This window comes from Crocuta crocuta, unplaced genomic scaffold, assembly GCF_008692635.1.
Source record: "Crocuta crocuta isolate KB4526 unplaced genomic scaffold, BGI_CrCroc_1.0 scaffold127, whole genome shotgun sequence".
Classification (NCBI taxonomy): Eukaryota; Metazoa; Chordata; class Mammalia; order Carnivora; family Hyaenidae; genus Crocuta; species Crocuta crocuta.
In genome coordinates, this window is record NW_027532008.1 from 9,370,716 (window position 1) to 9,388,969 (window position 18,254).

The 18,254-nt window shown below is 62.5% G+C and overlaps 1 protein-coding gene across 1 annotated transcript in view; it reads left to right on the top strand.

Annotated features, from left to right (window-relative positions):
• ALDH4A1 (aldehyde dehydrogenase 4 family member A1) overlaps nt 1–17,135 on the top strand; it is a 22,659-nt gene extending 5,524 nt beyond the window's left edge. Inside the window, exons 4-16 of the mRNA XM_077775558.1 lie at nt 929–947; nt 4,812–4,859; nt 5,635–5,790; nt 7,153–7,302; nt 7,382–7,456; nt 8,414–8,601; nt 10,871–10,944; nt 12,144–12,340; nt 12,496–12,543; nt 13,353–13,505; nt 14,115–14,236; nt 15,001–15,119; nt 15,727–17,135. Coding sequence (XP_077631684.1) covers nt 929–947; nt 4,812–4,859; nt 5,635–5,790; nt 7,153–7,302; nt 7,382–7,456; nt 8,414–8,601; nt 10,871–10,944; nt 12,144–12,340; nt 12,496–12,543; nt 13,353–13,505; nt 14,115–14,236; nt 15,001–15,119; nt 15,727–15,839 — 1,462 coding nt within the window. The 3' untranslated portion in view covers nt 15,840–17,135. The remainder of the gene's footprint in view (nt 1–928; nt 948–4,811; nt 4,860–5,634; nt 5,791–7,152; nt 7,303–7,381; nt 7,457–8,413; nt 8,602–10,870; nt 10,945–12,143; nt 12,341–12,495; nt 12,544–13,352; nt 13,506–14,114; nt 14,237–15,000; nt 15,120–15,726) is intronic.
• The last annotated feature ends 1,119 nt before the right edge of the window (nt 17,136–18,254 follow it).

Consider the following 18,254-nt stretch of genomic DNA (forward strand, 5'->3'; position numbering starts at 1 on the left):
AATGGCTTCTCCCCGAGTCTGGGGTCCGTCCCTCAGGGAGCAGACAGGCTCATAGCACAGGGATGCTGCCTCCAAAGCCAGGTTTTGAATTCCGTGCACCGACGGCACACCTCCCAAAAGTCATCTTGGCAGTGTTGTCATAAAATGTGCCAACGTCACGCCCGCCAGGGGGCAGTGTCAACAGTGGCTGCCACATGCTTCACCGTCTCTTTAGAAAAGTCGACCACCCACAGAGTAGGAAGGACAGGACTGAGGTGGTCCTTCCAGAGAAGGGACCGTCACCGCAGCCCCAGCCTCTGTTTTAGAACCCGCTGCCCTGGCGGAAGATGAGCTCGTCTGAGGTGTGCACCCAGGGGCCTAGCCAGGTGTCGCCTCCTCCGAGAACCCCTCCTGCTGGAGCCAGGCTCCTTCCAGAGACACATCGGAGAGGCCCTGTCGCGTCTGCACATGCCCCTCTTTCAGGCCTTGCCCCCTGCTTTTGAAGTGGGAGGAGCAGGCAGTTAGCCGCCCATTTTACAGATCAAGGAACTAGCTCAGAGATTAGATGAGCCGCCTCGGGGGCCCAGCTAGGTAAGGAACAGGTTCTCCGGAATTATGTCCCCTTGACTTTGCTTCCGGCAGATTTATTCATACCCTGTTTCTTTCTTTTTTTTTAAATGTTTATTTACTTTTGAGGTGGGGGGGAGGGAGCACGAGTGGGGGAGGAGCAGAGAGAGGGGGACAGAGGATCTGAAGCAGGCTCTGTGCTGACAGCAGCGGGCCAGATGCGGGCTCGAACTCACGAGCCTTGAGATCATGACCTGAGCCAACGTCGGGCACTCAGCCGATGCCACCAGGGCGCCCCCACACCCTCTTTCTAGAGAAGATTTGGAAGCCGTGTGCTGACTCACACGCAGACAGTGCGGTCGGAGAATCTCCCTGGGACCCCCTGGTCATGGCGCTTGAGTGTGGGGACAGCCCACACGTGCCTGACGCCTCCTAGTGACCACGGGAGGAGAACGTCACTCACGCTCGTCAGGGAGTTGTTGGAGTGAGTTCCGCCTGCATGGTGGGGGGCGCACAGCCATTCCCGACGTGGGGCCGGAGAGAAACTTCTCCTGAGGGTGGCAGAAGGACTCGGTGACGTGGCAAGTAGTGTGTCCACGGGAGTCTCCCATCTCATGTGCGGATGTTTCACGGGGCCGCGATTTTGCGCCCTGTCCCTTTGTGCGGGCCGAGGACATCCTTACGGGGATGCCAAGGGGTCACGCTGCAGGCCCGTGTCCACTGCTGGGGGACCTCTCCCATCCGGGGCTCAGGGTGCAGCTTTGTGTCCAGACCTCACGATGGGGAGATTTTGCACACACCCACACGTCCGGCTTCCCTGGAGGGTGGGAAGATGTGGCCACGCGAGGCTGGCATCCTGCCGGGCCCCACGGCGCTGGAACGCAGCAGCGGGCTGCCCTCCGGGGGCCGTGTCCCCACCCATGCCGCCTGCACGATGCCAGCTCTCTCCACTCACCACTTTTCCGTCTCTGGCCCCAGCGGGAGGCCGCCGGCCTGCCTGAGTGCTCCCTTCGGCGGGGCTTTTGCAAGACAGGGGACAGTGATAAGGTGGCCTGACAGGTGCCAGCGGCCTGTGGTCTGTGCTGAGGGCTGAGAAGTGTCCCCTGCTCCTGTGTCCCAACCGTCAGGTCAGGGTAGGAGGGACCTGCTCTTGTGACAGTGGGGGATCTCCACCAGGATTGGAGGCTCGGAGCACACTCCCCGCGAGGGGGCCTGAGGGCGAACTCCTGGCCGTGCTCCCGCCCCAGACAGAGGACCCACCTTGTTCCCTTTTTATCCCTTGTGTGGCCATGACCTTTTTCCAGAAAGCCGAGAAAGGCTTAAAACAAATGCCCACCTCAGCCATCAAGACAAAACAAGACAAAACATAACGTGTGCGCTGCACGCGTGCGTGTGTGTGCGCACACACAGATACATGTTTTGAAACTCTGTGCACACGGCTATATGTGGAGTTTCTAGCATTGTGCTGTGCAGCCAGTTGCAAAATGAGCGCCTTGGAATATAAACAAGGTGGCTTACTCCATGGCCGAATTAGCCAGAAACCCGTTCCAGTCCTTCTTTCTAGCCGGGCATCCATCCACCCTACTCGGGTCCAGGCCCGGGGCAGCCGGCTGTGCCCCCTCAGAGCTGCCCGGCGGACGGCAGGGTGGCACCCGGGTCTAGAAGGGAAGGGACAGGAGTTCCAGTCGGTGAGAGGCCGTGGGAGGCGCACATCGGGGCGGGTGGTCGGCGGCCTGTCTGGAGAGGTGACCACTGAGTCGAACCCCAAGGATGAGGATGGGTGGGGGGTTCACTGCCGGACAGAGGGGGCCTCGGACAGAGTCCCAGAGACGGGGACGGGCTCCGTGTGCCGTAGAGCAGAGAGGAAGCCAATGGGGCTGAGAGGTCTTTGGCGGTGACTTTCGGAGCTTCTCGTTGGCTGTGATTAAGGAGCCTCTGCCAGCAGGGCTGGGGAGGCCCTGGAGGGGGGCTAAGGATGGCAAGACTTTCCAGAAGAGCGCTGTGGCTTGTCGCAAGAATATGCTTTTTTATTTCGGGACAGCAGAGTGAAAAAGCAAGGGCTTGGCAGAAGGTGTGAGGCTGGACGTAGACCCACGCGTGTCCGGGGCTCACAGGCCGCAGGGAGGTTGTGGCGGGAAGGCGGGTGGAGGGCTGCCCCCGTGGGGTCGGTCGCAGTTACTGTCCTAGAGCTTAGACTGGCCACAGCGCCCCTCCCTTTGAGGGGGACAGCTTCCTCGTCTAGGAAACGCAATGGCAGCAGCCCTCTGGGAAGGGGCGGGGCGCCGCCTCTCAGTGGAGCAGAGGGAAGGAGGGAGGAGCTTGGGGTTGTCAGGCTGGGCCCCTCGAGTCTTCCTGGGGCCCAGCTGCGGGCCGCCCGAGTCGCCATAAGGAGGTCCCTGCCTGTAACGAGTTCCCCTTCCTGCCCGCTTGCTAGTCATGCATCCCTGTGCCTCAGTCTTGTTGTGTGTAAAATGGGGGTAGCCATCATGCCACGTAGGGATGTTGTCGGGTATAAACAGTTGATCTGTGTCAGGTACCTAGCGCCTGCGTGCGGGAGGCTGCGTCAGTGACAGCGCCACGCCCTGTGTCTTAAGTGGAATCTGCAGCTGGTTAGTCAAAATAAAAAAGGCCACAGGGGCGGACTTGTGTAGTTTTAAACCTCTGGAAATCACTCACCATGAAGTTAGAGGCTTTCTCCTGACAAGCCCTGGTTCTCACGCAGCATAGTGTGGGCTTTGGGTCATGTCACACTGTGCCCGCCCATGACTGAGTCCCGGCCACAGGCAAGAAAGGTCCTGCAGAGTCCACACAGCATCTCCCGTGATTCCTGATGGATTTCTCCAGAAGGGGGCTTCGGGGCTAACTGTGGACTCAGCCCCGTGATGACATTAGCCTGAGAACCCACCTGCTCGGGGTCTGTGGAGCCAGGACCTGGCGTGCACTTTGGACGGACCAAGAAGCTCCTAGATCTGTAATGCAGGGGAGAGTAAAGGGCTGGCCCTTTCACAGATGGGGTGGGTGGGGGTGGTGGAGGCACGTTCTGGCACTTTCCAGCTGGAACCCTGAGCAGGCATGTGCAGGGGTGAGGGTGGAGACCCTAGGCCCCCCGCTCTGAGGGTTCCAAGGACGGCCCTGAGCAGGAGTCACCCGTGGGAGGCATCCAGAGCCCCCACTGCTGGGAGCCCTCGGAGCTCAGCTTGGGACCGCTCAGTCCGCCTGGCACCTCAGGGTCGTGCCAGGCACCAGCCGAGAGTGGCTGAGCTGAAGTGTCAGCATGCACATGTGGCTAGTGGCTGCCACGTTAGACAGGAAAGCCCCAAACGGCCCGTTGGGCAACTGGTGGGTGGCAAAAGTGTTGATAATCGTGGTGTGAAGAAGTGAGATGTCTCCCTGCTTTCATGCTCACACTAGCACGCGGTGCTGCCAGCCTCTGGGTGTAAATATGTGTTGAAGGTCTTCCCTTTTATTTTTTTTAAAGTTTTTTTTTTTTAATGTTTTATTTATTTCTGAGAGAAATAGCATGAGCAAGGGAGAGTCAGAGAGAGAGGGAGAAACAGAATCCAAAGTAGGCTCCAGGCTCCAGGCTCTGAGCTGTCAGCACAGAGCCCAACGCAGGGCTCGAGCCCACGAACTGTGAGATCATGACCTGAGCCAAAGTTGGACACTCAACTGACTGAGCCGCCCAGGCGCCCTGTGTGTCTTCCCTTTCAGAAGAGCATCTCTGGGTCCCATGCAAGGGGCTGGAGAGGTGGTCGCTCTGTCCCCTGGGCCTTGGGGGGACAGCAGAAGTCCTGAGCGATTCTCAACTCTGGCATATTGTTTGGGGGCCCTCACGGTGGCAGCGCCCCTTCCTGAGCCACAGCCACGCGCCACGCCAGCTCTGGAAGCATTTTCACCTGTGAGCCCATTTGCCGCCCCCCCATGCTGTGAGGCGGGGTCCCCATTTCTCACGAGGTGACCTGCAAAGGGGAGCTCAGGCTTCNTGTCTGACCACAAAGTCCACACTTTCCATGAGGCCATGCGGTCCATGCCTTTCTCGGGGACCGTGAACCTTCTGGAGTGGGGAGCCGTCTCCCTCACCGAATAGCAGGTGCTCCCTAACTTGCAAGTGAGAGAGATGGATGGGTGTGGGGATGGGAGGGGAGAGAGTGAGTGTGCTCAGGGCTGTTGCCTGGAAAGGGAGCTCTGAGCCCGGTCTCACACTGCCCCCCCCATCCTGGCACCCCCCTCCCAGGCAGGGACCTTACTCTTCTCTTGTCTTTTAGCCCTTCAACCATGGACACAAGGTGGCCAAGTTCTGCTATGCAGACAAGGTGAGTCTGGGTTGGGAGCTGTACCCCCGCTGTTGCCCTGCTGGCCGCTGACGTGACGTCCGTCGCTGCTCCCTCTCTGGCCGTGGGGGTGGGGTCATTCACAAGGCCGGGCCCGCCGGGGTTAACTCCAGAGGAGAGCTGCGTGGGCCAGGGCTGACGCCCCCTGACATGCCTGTGGCCGTGAGGCAGCCTGGCTTTGCAGGGAGAGGAGAGTCCCCAGGGCCGAGCTGGGACACTTGGAGACGCCACGGATGGGAAGCCAGATGGGCTCAGGCTCATGGAGGGCCGGCGAGACGGGCCGGGGGGCCCTGTGGTGGGGGGTCTAGGAGCCGGCGTTGGGGGGCAATGGGGGCAGTTTGCCATCAGGTATGGCAGCAGCAGGTGAACGTCTCAGGCTGGGGCTCTGGCCGAGCAAGGGCAAGGCCAGGTGCCTGACCTTGAGGGCTGGAGGCTCTAGCCGGTGGGTTTGGGGGTCCCTGGAATGAGATGAGGCCCTGATGGGATCACAAGAGAAAGTGGAGCAGGTTTGAGAGCTGGGGGACTCGGTGCTGACCTCGCTGGGAGGTCCCCCGGACCTCCAGACGGGCAGCAGGACTGGCTCCGAGCCTTGGCCTGACCAGCAGGCGATGGGGCACCGCGTCTGCAGCCATAGGGGCAGGGGAGGGGCAGTACTGGGTCCTTGGGTGGAGAGTGACCTCCAGCCTCCTCCCTCGCCCATTCCCCTGGGGCCCTTCCTGTTCTAGGAGGCGACCCCCAACCTTTTCCTCTTCACCAGGCCCTACTCAACAGAGCCATCGAGGCCGCTCTGGCTGCCAGGAGAGAGTGGGACCTGAAGCCTGTTGCAGACCGGGCCCAGATCTTCCTGAAGGCGGCAGATATGCTGAGCGGGCCTCGCAGGGCTGAGGTCCTTGCCAAGACCATGGTGGGACAGGTGCGGTGCCCGTGGGCACAGTGGGGGTGGGGCGCGGGAGGCAGTCGTTCTCTGGCTGATGCGGCGGGGACCTCAGCCGAGCAGCTTCCGGGCGCCAAGACGGGCTGCACCTGCTGGAGCCGCGTGTCCTCAAGGCCCCGCCCGGCCCTCCGGCCCTGTCGGCCCTCTGCGGCCCTCAGAGTGGTCCCGCCAACACCTGAGCCGGCCACCCCAGCCTTGCACACCGCCAGCGTCTCTGCCTCACCAACAGTCACGTCCCAGGTCCTGCACACAGCACTCAGGGCCCCTTGTTTCCAGCCTCTGTGCAGCTCGCCGGCTGCCCTGCCCTTCCCCGCCGGGCCAGCCTTCCGGGAGGCCGCCAGCCTGGACCCTGTGGGCGTCCCGCCTCCCCGCCTCTGCCCGGCGTCCCTGCCCACTCTTCTGTGATATCACCTCCTCTGTGGGGCTTCCAGAATCTTCTCTGTCCAAAAAGATGAGCCCCGCCTCTGCGGTGCTGTAGCACGCTGTGCGTGTATCGTTATGGCGCAGATCGCACTGGGTGTGATGAGCTCCTGTGTGGTTGTCACCCCTCTACAAGCCTTCTGGAGACAGCGGTCCCACGTAAACTGTCCCCCAACTTCCTGGGCTCCACACGGCGCCCTCCTGGACTCACAGAAGCTCCTGATAGACGTTTCTCAGTGGAGTGCACATTGAGCCAGAGCGGCGCCAGCAGCTCAAAGTTGGGAAGGGAGAGGAGGGAGAACGGGTTAATGTCACCCTCCCCAGCAGCAGGATGGTCGCTGCTGCCCAGTGCCTGTCGCTGTCCTGTGGCGAGAGCCCCCTCTGCTGCACGGAGGTGGCATGACCGCCCCTCACCTGCTAAGTGTCTGCAGGGTCTCCGCAGCCCCTGGGGACAGGTCGTGGGCTCCATCGCGTCCCAGATGAGCCACACTTGGGCAGGGAGAGGCACACGCACTCTGCCACCGGATGAAGGTGCTTTATTTGAATAAAGACTGGCGCTATAGGAAGCGTGGCAGCCTCATAGAGCCGGGACCCGTGCACCGTGGATTCTGTGGCTCCGGGTCCCAAGCAGGATGGCAGCTGCTGGTGACCGTATGTGCCGAGGAGGGGCTGCCCTGGTCTGGAAGAGGCCTGTTCTTGTGGCCCATGAGGCCCTCCCCAACCCCTCCAGCGTTTGCCATCAGGAGGAACAGGTGGTGTAAGGAAACGTTTGCCTCCTGCTTCTTGGTCGAAATGCCCCTAATGAGGGCACATCCTCACCCTGGGCGGGGGTGGGGGGGCAGGAGCCTCCAGCTCTGCGGGCATGACGTCACCGTGGGCACACGTCTGCTGCTGCTGACCCCCTGGCCATCCTGCACACAGGGTAAGACGGTGATCCAGGCGGAGATCGACGCGGCGGCTGAGCTCATCGACTTCTTCCGGTTCAATGCCAAGTTTGCCATGGAGCTAGAGGGTCAGCAGCCCCTCAGCGTGCCGCCCAGCACCAACAGCGTCGTGTACCGGGGGCTGGAGGTACCCACGGGTGCCGGGGTGGGCGGGGGCCTGCTGGAAGCCTGGAGCTTGGCCTCACCGCCCCCCTCCCCCTCCCCAGGGCTTTGTGGCGGCCATCTCTCCCTTTAACTTCACTGCGATTGGCGGCAACCTGGCGGGGGCGCCAGCCTTGATGGTGAGATGCGGGCAGCGGGTGGACGTGGGCCTGCTGGCTCTCCTTCCCGTCCCAGCAGATGAAAGGGGCCCAGCCCTGGTCGTGGCCAGATGCCCAGAAGGCAGAGGCGGTGGGGGCGCGTGGAAAGGCTTTGGGGCCAGAGACTGCTTTGGATCCCAGCTTTGCCCCGCTCCAGGGGGACCCCAGCCCAGGCCCCTGAGCTCCTCTGAGGCGGCTTCCTCCTCCTCCAAGTGGAGCTCTAGGAAAGCCCGCGTTACAGGGTTGTGGGGAGCGAGCGAAGCCATGTGCGGGGCACGTCCAGCCCGGTGTGGGCTTCGTACGTGGAGAACGTTGGTGGTGATGATGCGTCACTTTTGAGCACCTACTGTGTACTCTCTGGTTTATCTGTCAGATCTAGGAAATGGTGACAAAGACGAGGACTCCCAAGTCCCTGGCTTCCCTGCCCTTGTCAGGGCGGAGGTGGCTGTCACCCTTGTGAGCTCCTGCTAATTGGGGGTGACGGAGCCCTGCCCTCAGAGGGCCCTGGCGGCTCGAGGGAGGGCTGATGCTGGCGGGGCCCGGGCCCCGCGGGGGGCGGCTGGCTCATCTCGAGGACGGTCCTGCCCCGGGCTGCCCTTGCGCTTCCGCCCACAGACAGACACGCACATGCCCAGGCGCCCACGTGTCATCACTCAGGACACGTGCAGAGGTAGCCCTGTGAGTGCTTGCCCGGCCGCGCCCAGTGAGCGCCCAGCGTCATGGAAACACCCACAACAGACCTGCCTGAGGGGCACTGGCGGGACCCGTAGGCACAGGCTCCCCAAGGAAGGCGGCCTTGGCCAGGGCGTGGGGGCGGGGCAGGTGTGGCCTGCCCCGGGGCCTGGCCGCTCCAGGGGAGGGGTGGCTGTGCTTTGGGACAGGGTGGGAGGCAAGGCTGGTGACCCCTGGGCTTGAGTCATCACCATGTCTCCCGGGCAGGGCAACGTGGTCCTGTGGAAGCCCAGTGACACGGCCATGCTGGCCAGCTATGCTGTCTACCGCATCCTCCGGGAGGCTGGCCTGCCCCCCAATGTCATCCAGTTTGTGCCGGCCGATGGGCCCACCTTTGGGGACACTGTCACCAGCTCAGAGCACCTCTGTGGCATCAACTTCACAGGCAGCGTGCCGTAAGTCCCTGAGGTGGGGCGGGCCGGGTGGCATGGGGACGTTTGCCAGGCCACTGCCGCATAACCTCAGTGCAGGAGCTGGAGGCCGGGCACTGACTACACCCACTTGCTGTGTGGCCACAGGTGGCCCACTTCACTTCTCTGAGCCTCCATTTCTTGACCTGCTCAACAGGAATGATGGTCCCTACCTTGCAGAATAATTGCGAGGGTCCCATGAGTTAGCAAAGAGGAGGAGCTTCACAGGCTGGATGCAGCCTACAGATGTTTGGTGACACCGAGTTTGATGCCACTGCTGTCACTGGAAGGGGCGCAGGGAGCTTGGAATGAATTGGAGGAGAGTCGGGAAGCCTTCTTGGAGGAGGTGGTATCTAAGCAGAGGGCATGGCTGAGCAGAGAGGAGGAAGGGAGAGATTGTAGGAGAGCAAACAGTACATGCAGGGCCTCCAGGCTAGAGCTCCGTGCCTTGGCGGCGTCCCCTGAGGCTTGGAGTGTGGAGTTCCGCGGCCAAGGTAAAAGAGCGTGGACAGGAAACAGTTGGATCGTGACTGCCCTCACTCGGTGAGCAGGCGTACGCCAGCAAACATGTGGATGCATAAGTCCTGCCCTTTTGGGGGGTTTAGTCCCATGACTATAGGGCTCGGTGAGCCCGCCGGGGTGTCTGGACTTCATCCCGAAGGTGACGGGAGCCACGGAAGGTTTTATGCATGGGGCGTGGATTAAGCAGTTTTGTTTCAAGCAGAGATTACAAACAGCAGTTCTCCATTCGGCCCCGGGAAATGGCTCTGTTTTCTTTGATTCCTTATTGAGCTGGACCAACCCTGTACTGTTGAGGCAGTTTGCTGCAAAAATCTGTTTGAGATCTCAAGCTTCTTTTGAACACCTGACCCCTCCGGGCCTGCGTGTCCCACATGGTGCGCCCTAGCCGGAGGTGGGGTTGGGGTGCTCTGTGATCCCCTCACCAGGCCCTGGGTCTCCGCATCCTTGGTGTTCCGTTCCCAGCCTGGCCCTGCGGGACCTCTACGTTTGTAGCCTCCATCCTACGTGACCGCCCTGGCTGCTGTCCAGTGCCCGGAGGCGGGAGGCCAGGGGGGAGGCTGTGCATGACCAGAGCAGAGACGGTGGGAATGGATTCCAGAGAGCAAGCAGCAGGGAGATGCGATTACTCGTCCAGGGGGTCGGATCAGTGGAGGAGGGGTGCAGGAGGGACCGTCCAGCCTCTGGCAGAGGGACCCAGAGGGCACCAAGGTGCGCCCTGGCCGGAGGTGGAGGCCCATGGAGGGCTTGGGTGAAAGTGACGAATCCCATGCTGGCCACTTTGGGGTGCCCGGGGGTCATCTGAGCAGAGATGTCGGGGTCTGCACTGGGGGCCCTTCCGGCTGTCCCCAGGGACACCTGCGGTGGCTTCCAGTCTCCCTTCCCCACCCTCAGGCTCCCCTACCTGCGCCCCCCCCCCCCCCCCCCNTTGCCGGGTGTGATGGCGGCGTTAGAATTGCTGAGGAGGACCGTTTTCCAAAAAGCCCCACTGTGCCGGTGCAGGCCCTACGGGTCCCTGCCTATTAGCGGGCGGAGCGGGCCTGGCCCCCATTTGCCATGCTCTGATGAGCAGCGGGCTTAAAGGTAGGAAAGTCATAAATTAGTATTAGCTACTGTGTCGCAGGCTCCCCGGTGATTAGCATTTTTATTGTTTTGTGGTGCTGAGGTTGGTCACACTTGGATCTTGGGGAGGAGGTGGGGGCCCGAGCTCCCTCTCTCCCGGGACCCTCTGTGGTTGGTTTGGCCTCTGGAGCCTGGGCGCGAGGCGGGGGGCACCCCTCCCAGACCATGGCGGCGTCGGTCCCCTCCAGGTACCCGCGGCGTGGCTGGCCCTGACCTGAGCCCTTGGCTCGCACCAGAGCTGTCACAGAAGAGCTCAGCCGGGCGGGGTTCGCTCCAGTGCCCGCATGAGGTGCCCAGTTTGAGGCTCAGAGAGGTTGAGTCAGGAGCGCAAGGTCACGTGGCTGTGAATGTCTGGGGCAGGGCCCCCCGGCCTTCTCTGTGTCTTCTTGCTACCAGGCCTGCCCTCGCCGCCTCCCCATGGGCCCTGAACATCACCTGTCTCCAGCTGCCCCCACCTACTCAGTCCCCGCCCCCCTCGCGGGGACCCCCGCCCCCACCCGCTGGGCTGTTGGGCCCCTTCCTGTGATGGTGCCTGCCCCCGACCCCCAGGGCCCTCGCCGCCTCGGGCACCTCAGCCTGCCTTCCTCATCCTTGCGCTCCCCTCTGGTTTCAGCACCTTCAAACACCTGTGGAAGCAGGTGGCCCAGAACCTGGACCGGTTCCGCACCTTCCCACGCCTGGCCGGAGGTAAGGGCCCCCCTCCCGGCGCCTTCGCCTGGGGCCCCAGGGACCGGGCAGAGTGGCGGCTGGTGGCTCAGCATTCTCGCTCCTGAGCGGGTCCGAGCTCCGATGGGGGGGCAGCCGGGGAAGGCGCACCATCAGCCCGCTGTGTCACCTGCACCCCAGTCCACCCGTTATAAGGCGGGGGAGCAGCGAGCTGTCCGTGGTTTTCTGTTCTCTGCTTCCTTCCCACTGTGCCCTCAGGGAGAGAGACCGCTGTTTGCTCTACCGCGTCCCGGCCTTGAGGCTGCTTCTCTCTGTGCTTCGGTTTTCTTTTTTTTTTAATGGTTTTTTATCTAAGTGATCTCTGTGCCCGGCAGGAGGCTGGAACCTAGGACCCAGAGATCCAGAGCCTCAGGCTCTGTTGACTGAGCCAGCCGGGTGCCTCTGCAGTTTTCCTGTCTTTAAAATGGGAATGATCCGGGGCGCCTGGGTGGCTTAGTCGGTTAAGCGTCCGACTTTCGCTTAGGTCATGATCTCATGGTTCATGGGTTCGAGCCCCGCGTCGGGCTCTGTGCTGACTGCCAGCTCAGAGCCTGGAGCCTCTTTCAGAGTCTGTATCTCCCTCTCTCTCTGACCCTCCCCTGCTCATGCTGTCTCTCTCTGTCTCCTAGAAATAAATAAAAATATTAAAAAAAAAAAAATGGGAATGACCCAGGAGGCTGTTGTGAGGCTTTAGTAAGACAAAGCAGGAAGTGCTAGGAGCAGGGCCCAGAAGGTGGTCAGTGCCCTGTGACCGGGGCGGCTGTTAGCTGGTGTGGGAGGGAGCCAGGGCCTGGAGGCTGGGGAAGGGTTTCGCCGCCCTGGGTAGCGAAGAGGAGCCAGCCCTTGGGCCGAAGTGGAGCCGACCCCTCCTCTCCTCTCACTGGGTTGGGGGTTGGGAAGGTACGAACAAAGCTGTGCCCACTTCTGGGAGTGGTTGGCTTCTGGGAGCCTGGGCATCTGGTCCTTTTTCTGCCTTGATGGTGGGCGGCACCCCTGCCCCAGCCTCAGTGTCCTCAGCCGTAGAGCGGGACAGGGGCCTGGCCCGCCGGCTTCTGGGATGACACAGCCCGAGCCCGTCCGCCAGCTTGGGCTGGGCGCACCTGTGCACAAGTGCAGGCACCACGGTGGGTGCCCTGCTGGCCGGGAGGCCTGCGCCCCACCCGCGCCCCCTCCCCCCGCAGAGTGTGGCGGGAAGAACTTCCACTTCGTGCACCGCTCGGCCGACGTGGACAGCGTGGTGAGCGGGACCCTGCGCTCGGCCTTCGAGTATGGCGGCCAGAAGTGCTCGGCCTGCTCCCGCCTCTACGTGCCTCAGTCGCTGTGGCCGCAGATCAAAGGGCGGCTGCTGGAGGAGCACGGCAGGATCAAAGTGGGCAACGTGAGTGGCGCTGCACCCCTGCCGCGGCCCAGTGGGTGGCTGATGGGATTGGAGGCTCTGCGGGGTGGGCCGGGACGCGCGGGGAGGGGGCTCCCTTTGTCTCCTGCCCACAGCCACTTGGTGACTGTCTCTTCTGGTGCCTCCCTTGCCTCCAGCCAGCCGAGGATTTTGGGACCTTCTTCTCCGCAGTGATCGATGCCAAGGTACCGGCCCGGAGCAGGCATTCGCGGGGGGCCGAGCCCTGGCCTGGGTGGGAGAGGGAGGAGGAGGCGTGGGGGCCTTGACTGGGGCGACCCAGCCCCGCTGCTTCAGGCAAGGCACACGGTCCAACAGCCTCACAGACACCCCCGCCCCGAGCTTGGAAAAGGCGGAAACTCCATAATGGGAAATCTCACTTCCCGCACGTCCTGCACCTGGGCTCGACGGGGGCCCCCCCCAGTTCAGGTTCACACGCACCCAGAGGGGCCTGCATGTCTGCAGCATGAGCCCAAACACACGTGCTCATGTACATGCACATCCACGAGAACGTTCATGATCTTGGTGTGCAGACGTGCAAGTCACCCGCATCAACACCCATGTCCACGTGCACGTAGGCACACACGTTATCTCCAACAGAAACATGCACCTTGTGTGCACGCATGCACCTTCATGTCTGTGTTCACACGTATGTAGGTGCATGTCACTCTGTCCATGAACATACATGTAACAGGCATGTATATACGCATATACTTAAACATGAAGACACGTGACCACACATAGATGTGTGTGTACATTACTGCGCGTGTTGTGTTTCTGTAAGCGTAGTTCTGCCACACGCGTGTTCACACACTCTCTCACACGAGTGTGCACGTCTGCCCTCGTCTCTGCCGCGGCTCAGCCAGGTCCTGGCTCTTGCCCTCTTGCCGTCTCCCGCCTCCAGCTTCAGGATTTGGGCCCTCCGGGGTGTGTTGGGGATGCTGCTGCTCGCCGTCACCTCCCGGCTGGCCTGTGACACCCCCTCCCCCCTCCCCAGTCCTTCGGCCGCATCAAGAAGTGGCTGGAGCATGCCCGCTGCTCACCCAGCCTCACTGTCCTGGCCGGGGGCAAGTGCGATGACTCCGTGGGCTACTTCGTGGAGCCCTGCATCGTGGAGAGCAAGGACCCACAGGAGCCCATCATGAAGGAGGTGACTGGGGCGTAGAGCACAGTGCACGCGGGGCCCTTGCACGTGGGTGTCTTCTCGCGGTATGGTCCCATTTCGCAGACAGGAGTGTGAGGTAGGTCCTGGAAAGGGAGTGTCTCACTCCCAGAGAGAGCAGGGCCCTGCCTTGAGCTCAGGCCCACCGACCCCAAACCCAGCGCCCTGTCCTTGCCACTGCTGACCCTGGTGGTGTCGCAGCACTTCTGCCATTCACAGCCACTGTCACGACCTTAACAGCGGACATTTACAGACTCTTCACTCTGAGCACCTGTCTGATGGGAAGGGGGTATTATCATTCCCATTTACAGATGACTAACTGAGGCTCGGGAGTCAGGGTACCTGCCCAGGGTGGCCGTGCAGGGGTGGTAGTGGGGACAGTGGTGGCTGGCAAGGAGGGCTGGCGACTTTGGTCCTTTGCCAGGTCAGGGAGGGGTGGGGCGGGCAGGGCGGGAAGGGGGCACAGGAGACGCCAGGCTCTTCTTGCAGGTGTGGAACTGTGGGCCGAGCCCCGGGGCCTGGGGAGAGGCAGGGGGACGGGGAGGCCTGGGGGCTCCGGTCCGGGTGGGGGGCCTGACCCTGGGGCTTCCGTCGCAGGAGATCTTCGGGCCTGTGCTGACAGTGTACGTCTACCCCGACGACAAGTACAAGGAGACGCTGAGGCTGGTCGACAGCACTACCAGCTACGGCCTCACGGGGGCAGTGTTCGCCCAGGATAAGTGAGCGGCCACCGCCTTTCTGCTCTTGTCCTGCTGTCCTGCCCCAGCCTGCGCAACTCGCGCCCTCCCCTCCCCTCAGTCCTGACAGGCCTCCCGAACAGGGGTGCACAGAGCGAATAGGGGTGCACAGAGCACAGCCAGGCTCTTTTTTGAAATGTAGATTCTGGGGTCCCGTTATTGGGGGCATGGCTGGGGAATCCGTGCTTTTGACGAGCTCCCCTGGGTCTGATGGGGCCCCGCTGAGAAGGCCCCCACCCCATGCTGCAGGCAGGAGAACTGGGCCCAGGGGCCAGGGGCATACTGCCGTATCTCGCAGAGGCCACAATTGAGCCAGGGGCCAAGAGGCTAAGTCTGGGACTTGGCTTTTCCTTCCTCTGGGGCACTAGCCGCCGCCCTGTCTGTGCCTAAGAGCGTGGAGTTGGGATTGGAAGCTGGGGGCAGGGTGGTCGTCTCGGGGTTCCCCCAGCTCCAGGGGGGGCAGAAAAACTGGACTGGGATGGGCCACTCGCCTACAGCCTGACTCTCCTGTCCAGCTCTTGCAGCAGCCCCGTGAGGGAGGCGTGCTAACCACCTTCCAGAAGACAAGGAGCATCAGGCGCTCTAAGATGCTGCCTGAGGGCCCTCAGCTAGTGGCCGGCCCGCGTCATAGGCCTGGGGCTGCGGCTGGGCAGCCGGTGGGGGCTGGGCTGCGTGGAGGAGGAGGTCAGACCCCGGGCTGGTGGAGGGTGAGCCGGCTGCTCCCTCATCACTGCCCTGCCTTGTAGGGATGTTGTCCAGGAGGCCACAGCGATGCTGAGGAACGCCGCCGGCAACTTCTACATCAACGACAAGTCCACAGGCTCGGTGGTGGGCCAGCAGCCCTTTGGGGGCGCCCGAGCCTCCGGTGAGTGGGTCCGCCTTTCCAGAGGGGAGGCGAGCTCCTGGCGGGAGGCCAGCGTAATGGGAAAACATTGTGGGCCAGGTGCTGGGTTGTCTTCTTCCCATTTTACAGAGGAGTAACCTGAAGCACGGGGAGGGGTAGTGATCAGGGGGGGTTCCAGCACCCACACCTTTTAACACCATACTCAGGTCACTTCAGTGTCGTCCCTCGTGTTTACGGTTGGGGAAACTGAGACTCAGAGCCGGGTGGTGACTTGCCCTAGGCCCTGTCTGCCTTGTGGCAGAGCCAAGGCCAGAGCCCAGGGCTGCTGGCCCTCAGGGCAGTGCTCTCTCCACAGCGCTGCCAGGCCCTCCTCGCAGGTGGGCACGCAGACCCGGAGAGGCCGGCGTGCTGTGCTCACCGGTCCCTGCCTGCCCTGCCCTCGGGCTCGTGGGCCGCACGGATGCGCTCCAGAAACTTCGGCCTTGCGAGCACGTTTAGTTTTAGTTCAGCTGCTTGTAGCCTGTGCTGGTGCCCCGGTTATTCCGTCAACTCTTCCCGCCCCGCCCTTTCCCTTCTGCCCAGAGCTGCTGTGTCTTTTCGGAGAAAAATGGCGCTGTCTTTTCCACAGGAACCAATGACAAGCCGGGAGGGCCCCACTACGTCCTGCGGTGGACGTCGCCCCAGGTCATCAAGGAGACCCACGAGCCTCTGGGGGATTGGCGCTACGCGTACATGCAGTGAGCCCCGCTGGGCGCCGCCGCGCCCACCTGCCCACCCAGGTGGCCCATCTCAGTGCACACCGGCCCCACTGCAGCCCCCTCAGCTCACTCCCCCGTGGCACGGCCCCCTTCCCAGGGCCACCACCCGCCCCCCGGCCCCACTCTGGCCCGTATCCTGGCCTGTCCATGCCCGGGGCGGGTGCAGGCTCTAGTTGGAGACCATGCTGGGGAGGAACAGGGCCACCACCCCGTCGCATCGGCTGTGCGACAGCTTCTAGCTGGTAGGCCTGACCCGGGGCCCTGCTGGTCCTCTGCCTCCCTTTCCCGGCCCGCTGCCTCGGGGACCTGGGCAGTGGCCGTAGAACAGCTCCCGGGACCCCTGGGGGGAAAAGGAGGCATCCTGGCCTTGGCCTTGGCTCCTCCGGGCCTCTAGGACTAGGTGTGACCCGGGGTGGCCTGCAGGGCACAGAGGGCACCAGCTGGCCTTGCCCCCTTGGGCTGCCCACCTCCTACTAGCTGTTTGCACAGGCCCGCGCTGGCCGGCGGCTACTTCCGCCTGACCGTACGCCTTAGACGCCCGTGTGCCTTTCGCCGGGGTCCCTGGGTTCCTCGGAGGCCCACACGACTCCTGGCAGCCTCCACGTGGGGGGGCTGGGGGGAAGGGGTGCTGGCAGAGGTTCCTGCCGAGGTGTGGGGTTTGGGGGTCCTTCCCGTTTGGGCGGAGGTCTGGGGGAAGCCTTGGGGGGTACCTTTGTGCAGTCTTGTGCAGCCCCGCCTCCTTGCGACGGCCGTGCTCCCCACCCACATGGGCCCGGGGTCCCCCCTCAGGAGGTCGATCTCCACAGGCCCAGCGAGGCCTTGCTCCCACCTTCTCCTGACCCGAGCCCTGGCCTTGACCCGAGCCCTGGGCTGAGGGTTGCCCGCTGAACCTTCCCTCCCTTGCACAGAGGTGGCTCGGTGTGGCCTGTTGCAGCCAGTTGGTGGACACTTAAACCTGCTCATTGGATCGCAGGTGGCCGGGGATTGACAAGGGGTGATTCAGGGGGCCCTAAGAGTGCTGGCCCTCCACCAAGGACAGCCGGCTGGGGCCCCCCATGTCGCCGGCCCCGAAGCACGTGGCTCTACACTAGCCCACGGTCGGTGGTGATGCCACGCGGGCCTCCTTCCTTGTGGCTGCTTCCTTCCAAGTCTGCACTGTTCCCCAGGCCAGGCTGCGGGGGAGACGTGCTGGAGCTGCTCCGGGGCCACTGATTCTGCGCCGTGGGGGACAGGAGAGCCGTTCCGCTGCCACCCAATAAACGCTTGTTACTTAATCAAACGTGGGTTCTTCCGGTGGGGGTGGGGGGGCCAACTTCACCGAAGGCTGACAGTGTTGCCTGTACGTCCTTCACGTCAGGAGTGCAGGGCCCTCGTGGGACGGGAGGGAGGGCGGGCGCTGGTGTTTGGGGATATGTGCTGGAGGCACGGGAGCTCCGGGGTCAGGCAGACCCGGGGTCAAATCACAGCTCTCGGCCTCAGGGCCGCTGATCTTCAAAAAGTTACGCAAAACCTGCCTGATCTGCCTCTTCACGTGTAAGGCGGGGATGATAGCACAGCCGCACACACAGAATATGATGCGCTAGTTCATATCAGCACATAGAACAACGCCAGACACGGAATTAATTGTCCAACCGCACTCACCTTTTATACGGTGCTGTAATGGCCACTGTTAACTGTGCTGTGATGGTTAAGTTTATGTGTCAACTTGACCTGGGCTATGGTATTTAGTTAAACGTTATTCTGGATGTGTCTGTGCTTGTGGTTTTTGGGTAACTTTGACATTTAGATTGGGGACTCCAGGTAGAGCTGATTATTCTCCATTTCTCCATAATGGGGTGGGCCTCGTCCAATCAGTCGAAGGCCTTAATAGAACACAGACTGACCTCCCTCAAGCAAGAAGGAGTGCAGCGGGTAGGCAGCCTTTGGACTCGGCTGTGACTCTGCCCTGGGTCTGCTGCTCTGCGGAGTTCTCCCCGCAAGCCTCCCGGAGTGTGGAGCAGCGTCCGTGCGCCGTCTCTCTGTGTGCCGTTCTGCATCTCTGGAGACCTCTGTGCATTTCCTCACTCCCAATAGCCTGAAGCACAGGCTGTGTGCGCCCATTTTGCAGAGAGGAAACCAGTGGAGGGACTCAGCTGTGGACGCAGCGCACCACGGGGATGTAAAGCCAAGCCTGTCTGATTCCCAAGCCCGTTCCCTGTCCTCACTCCCAGGTGCCCATACGTGGCACCGACGTGCCCTGGAGAGACCCCGGCTGGCCACGTGATGAGCAGAGCACCACGGCCAGTTTGCGTGAGCCCAGAATCTGTGGGTCCGAGTCCACAGGGGCCACGGCGGACTTGGAGGGGAGGCTGTGTGTCTGTCTGTCTCCAGCCAAAGGATGCAAAAGGAACCCGCTGCC